General features: G+C 38.8%; 1 protein-coding gene across 1 annotated transcript; it reads left to right on the plus strand.

Annotated features, from left to right (window-relative positions):
• Window positions 1-3,951: 3,951 nt before the first annotated feature.
• On the plus strand, window positions 3,952-4,834 carry LOC145009915 (uncharacterized). Its single transcript, XM_078968533.1, has 2 exons — window positions 3,952-4,282; window positions 4,371-4,834. The coding sequence occupies exons 1-2, from the start codon at window positions 3,952-3,954 to the stop codon at window positions 4,832-4,834; spliced, it is 795 nt and encodes a 264-aa protein (XP_078824659.1).
• The last annotated feature ends 500 nt before the right edge of the window (window positions 4,835-5,334 follow it).

Genomic DNA, 5,334 nt, shown 5'->3' on the forward strand with positions numbered 1-5,334 from the left:
ACAAGTTAGGAACAACCATTAAGGAAAAGTATGGTGTGGAGTTGAATCAAAGACAATTGAAAAATGCCTATAACAACCTTAAAGCCAAATACACAGGATGTTTATACTTGAAAAACAAAACAAGCAACCTTTACAATCCACAAACAAATACTTTTAACTTAACAAATGAGGAGTGGAAGGGCTTTAAAAAGGTATATATATATATATATATATATATACACACACATACACAAATATTTTAGATGTATTTTGTTTATATAGTTTCCATTTATTCTTATATTACTTTTGTTACATTGATTGGGTTTAGGGACATCCGAAAGCCGCTTCTTTGAAAACCGTCCCATTATTGTTTCCAGAGCTTTGTGCAGAACTTTTTGATGGAAACTGTGCCTCTAGTAATCTTATTTATGCCACATCCCAAACACCATCGGAACATGGATCATCTTATTTTCATGACGTACCACTAAAGCTTATGGACGCCCCTTCCATTAACATATATGAGAATTATTACTTTTCCAATCATACCAGTGAGCATTTTACTCAACTATCACCTTTTGTTGCTTCACCCTCTGCTGATTCACCTTCTGCTACTTCACCTTCTAGTAACTCTAATAAAAGGGCTAAACCCTCAACTCCTAGACCTCGACCTCCTAGTGTCTCACCCAATCCACCTTATTGTGCCTCCTCTAAAGCTTCTATTACTTGTAACGACCAAAAATTTGAGCCAATTTAAAGCATTTTATTTCATTCAAAAACCATTAAGTTAATACATCTTATTTTCAAAATAGTTTAAACATCAGAGTATCCCCCAGAATCATATCACATGAATCATAAAACATGAGGAGCGGTACAATCACGCCTTCGCCTTGCCACAATCTCCTGAAGTACCTGAAACAATACACTAAACTGTAAGCCCGAAAGCTTAGTGAGTTACCCCCAAAATACCAATCACATACAACCATAATCATAACATATTGTATCACAATACAGAACAACCATGCCTCTCAAGTCTGCAGCGTGATGGGTCCGCCCTCAACATGCCTTCTGTTCACCTGGTCCACTCCCTGAGTCTACAGTATGACTGGACCGCCCGCACCGAGCCTTCAGTCTATCTGGATCTATCTGAGCCTTCGGTATGACTGGTCCGCCATATAGCCTACAATCTATCCGGACCGCTTGTAGGGTATGTTGGCCTTCAGCACAAAGCAGGACCTCCTCAACCCAACATCAAGCAAATAACCATGTGTACATATAACAGGAAATCACATAACAGTCCATAGACAAACAAATCGATCTAGCAGATCATAAAGCATAGCATCATCCTTACCAGGATATCGACCGAACCGGTCACTAACATAGCATCATCCTATATACCAGGATACCGACCTAAACCAGGTTACTAACATAATATTGTCCCTATTACCAGGATGCCGACCTAACAGATCAATAAGCACATCAATAGTTCAAGTACAAATATCAGATATAACTATCTCACAGATCATCGATCATAGCAATCTATCATGACCAAGGCATCGACCTAACCAAGTCACTAACATACCAATCCTAACGGATCACATGAGCATAACAACATACTGTCTATTTTGATACCCATCTAACAGAACATAACCACATGTAGCATACTGTAAACAAGATAACAACTAAAAGGGATAGCCTTGGTGCCTTAGACCCTATTGATATAGTGAGGATAACTCACCTGCAATTGCTGACTAAAAAGATAAGACTAAGCTGCTCCGATCTCCAACACGATCACCTCCACTGAACACTACCAAAGAACCAATTCCATAAATACCAATATTACCAAAGTACCCTTGGAAGTCAAACTGGTCAACTCTTGGTCAAAGTCAAAGTCCTCAGTCAAAGTCAACCTTCCTGGGTGACTCTACTCTCCGAGTCACCCTGACGACTCGTCGAGTTCCCATACCCAGAAAACTCTCATAACGCAACCTAACTCACCGAGTCGCCCCAAGACTCGTCGAGTCCAACGACCTCTGAGTCCCATCCTGTCCGGCTCATTGAGTCGCCAACCGACTCACTTAATCCAAGGATTTAACCAAAAGAGGTTGGGGTTCTACGACCTGACTCGCCAAGTCCAAGGCAATCTTCAACAGACTCACCGAGTTGTTCTTCCAACTCGCCGAGTCCAAGCTCATCATCATACTCCTCACCGAGTCACCCATGCGACTCGCCAAGTTACTACGCGACTCAAAGTCTGATCCTTAGCCCGACTCACCGAGTCATCTCCCAGACTCGCCGAGTCCATTCGTGTATTCCCATAATCTCGAGTCACAGAGCTACTCCTTTGCTCCAAACAATAGATCTGGGTTTCCATAGTCCATTAGCAGCATAAAGTTGCTACCTTTACGTGCTTCTTGTCCCATAATACCAAAAACCAAGCTAGAAAGGAACTTAACTCATGGGGAATGACTTTTGCATAGCAACCAAAAGGGCTTTCTGCATTTTTGATCCAAATAGAGCTCAGATCTGGAGTTTCAACTCCAGATCTAACTTACGCACCAAGATCTTAACATATCATCTCCAAACAAACCCTAAACTTCCATGAAAATGGATCTAAAAAGGAGAAAGCCAAGGATAACGATTCATTACCTCTAAAACAACCTCCTACTGGAAAGTAAATCGAATCTCCACAAATCTCCTTGACCTAAGCTTCTTGATCTTCAAGATCTCTTCACAAAACACTTAACAATGCTCCAATTTGCTTCCAATGGCTTTCACTCACGATTATAGGGCTTCTGGATCTCACAGGGGGCTAAGGGAGCTGTGGGGAGGAAATTAAGTCCTTTAAATAGGGTGCAGCCCCGAAGATTAGGGTTTTTCCTCGTCTAGCACTAACTCGTCGAGTCCAGCCGCCGACTCGGCGAGTCAGACCACATAACCACGTGCCTGGCACCCGCTTTGACTCGACAAGTCCAGAGGCCTACTTGCCGAGTCCCTTCTTTATTTTCACCTAGCACCCTTCAACTTCTTGCTTTCGAACCTAGGATGTTACATTATTGCTGATGATTTAGCACTGGAGATGCAAAAAGCTCTACGCCATTTGACTCAAGGTCCAACAATTCCCCAATGTTTAGAGAAACTTGAGTTGCTTGAATTAGGCCCAGTAGACCCTCTACGATTTTCTGCGTATCATATGTTTGGAGGGACAATGAATATAAGGGAGTTGTGGGTAAATTTGCCCAATGATCCACAAATATTAAGAGGATGGATCGAGATGACAGCTACAAGTTTAGGAGTTTTAAAGGATGGAAAGATTGTTCATTAAGTTTATATGTTTAAGTTGTTTAGGTTTTCAGAGTATGTGTTACAACTATGTGGTTATGTCTTTTGGTTATTTGCTACTTGAATCTTATTCGTAGTATTTGGTACTTGAATTTTATGTTATTTGTTACTTGAGATTTATGTTATTCGGTACTTGAGTTTTATTTTATTTTATGTTATTTGGTACTTGAATCTTATGTTATGTTATTATGTTACGTTAGTCGGTTCTTGAGTTTTATTTTATGTTATTTGGTACTTTTGTTGATTAATAGGTTCCTAATGGACCACGACAAAAAAAATACTACTCATAATTCTAATGTACTTGTATGTCCGCTACTTTTGGAAAAGGGGTGTCAAACGAGTGCGGGACAAGATTCGGAAATGACGGGACATGAATTTACGTTAGAGTTACTTCACCGTAATCCTCTACAATGTGTTGAAGTGCTACGCATGTCCCGTGAATCATTTGTCCGACTATGTACTCATTTTAGAGTAAACTACGCGTCAAAGGATAGCAAACATGTATAGGTTGAGGAGAAGATGGCTATGTTTTTTATGATGATCGATCATAACCAGCGTTATGTGATTATCAAGCGGAGATTTCAACACTCAACGCAAACAATTCATAAATTTTTTGATGAAGTGTTGGACAAAATGTTGCTTTTCGCACATGACATTATAGTACCAACTTCTTTTAATCCGAATCCAAACATTTTGGGACATAATAGGAGGCTACGGCGGGTGTTCAAAGGAGCAGTTAGTGCACTTGATGGCACTTTGATACATGCTGTTGTCCCTGAAAACAAACGAGATTTATATGGAAGTAGGGGAAAAGGCGATTGTTACCTAAACGTATTGGCAATATGTGACTTCAACACGATGTTTACGTTTGTTGTGGCCGGTTGGGAAGGGATAGCACACGATTCTAGAATATTATCAGAAGCATTAGCAAATCCACGTTCACCATTCCCGTTACCACAATCAGGTAAGTTTATGGTTATTTAAATAGTTTTATCTTAGTTTGAAAAAAGAAATGATTTTTATTTATTTATTTATTTATTTCCTTTTTACAGATAAATATTATCTTTGTGATGTTGCCTATGCAAACATTCGCGGTTTTATGGCACCGTACCCTAATGTGGGGTATTGGCTTGGAGATTTCCGTCGAAGACGTGCATTGACGAATAAAGAAAATTTTAACCATTCACAAGCAAAACTTCGAAACGTCACTGAGTGTGCTTTTGGTGCCTTGAAAGCACGATTCCCTATATTGAAGAGGATGACACCATTCTCGTTGGTTACACAACGAAACATTACCCTTGCATGTTTTGCGCTTCATAATTTTAAAAGAAGAGAGGGACTACGTGATGATTATTTTGCACGATATGATGAACCAAATGTATCGGTTCGGAATAATTATGCAGTCGTTGATAATGATGAAGATGAGATTCCAACACATAGTACTGCAACGGACCGTGAATATATAACCCAGTTACGGGATGAAATTTCCGAGCAATTGATGCAAAATATCGTATGAGAATTATTAAAGTTTGGTTGTATGAACTTTATTGCAAAATGTTATTGCAAGACTAATTTGGTTGTATGAAATTTATTTCAATGTTTTAAGACTACAATTATTAATTTTTTTGTGTTTAAAAACCATTTTCGGTTTATTAAATTAGTTTATTTTATTTTTTTAATGTCTGCAGATGTTAACAAAAACAAACACGCTTCTTATTACAGTCTGCAGTCGTTTGGTCCATTTCTTCTGCTGCAGAGGTTTGCAGAGGTGGTCCGCAGACTTTTTAAATTTTTGCTTCAGAAAAACAAACAGCACCTTAGTCATTGAGTTTTTTTTTCCGTCCATATTTACCCATTCAACGTGTTAAACTGTACACATTTAATTTTTATGACCGGCTACTCCATGTTAGCTGGTAAAAATGATTTAATATGGTAATATATTTATCATTTTATACATATTTAATCATTAATATTTTTGTACATGTGTAGTCCTTAATAATTTTTTGTTGCAAAATA

This window comes from Lactuca saligna, chromosome 8, assembly GCF_052625555.1.
Source record: "Lactuca saligna cultivar CGN05327 chromosome 8, ASM5262555v1, whole genome shotgun sequence".
Classification (NCBI taxonomy): Eukaryota; Viridiplantae; Streptophyta; class Magnoliopsida; order Asterales; family Asteraceae; genus Lactuca; species Lactuca saligna.

Bases quoted from the DNA above. Each gene is read 5' to 3' on its own strand.
- LOC145009915 (XM_078968533.1), top strand. From the start codon at position 3,952: ATGTTGCTTTTCGCACATGACATTATAGTACCAACTTCTTTTAATCCG. The intron at 4,283-4,370 runs GTAAGTTTATGG...TCCTTTTTACAG, and splicing joins ATTCCCGTTACCACAATCAG to ATAAATATTATCTTTGTGAT.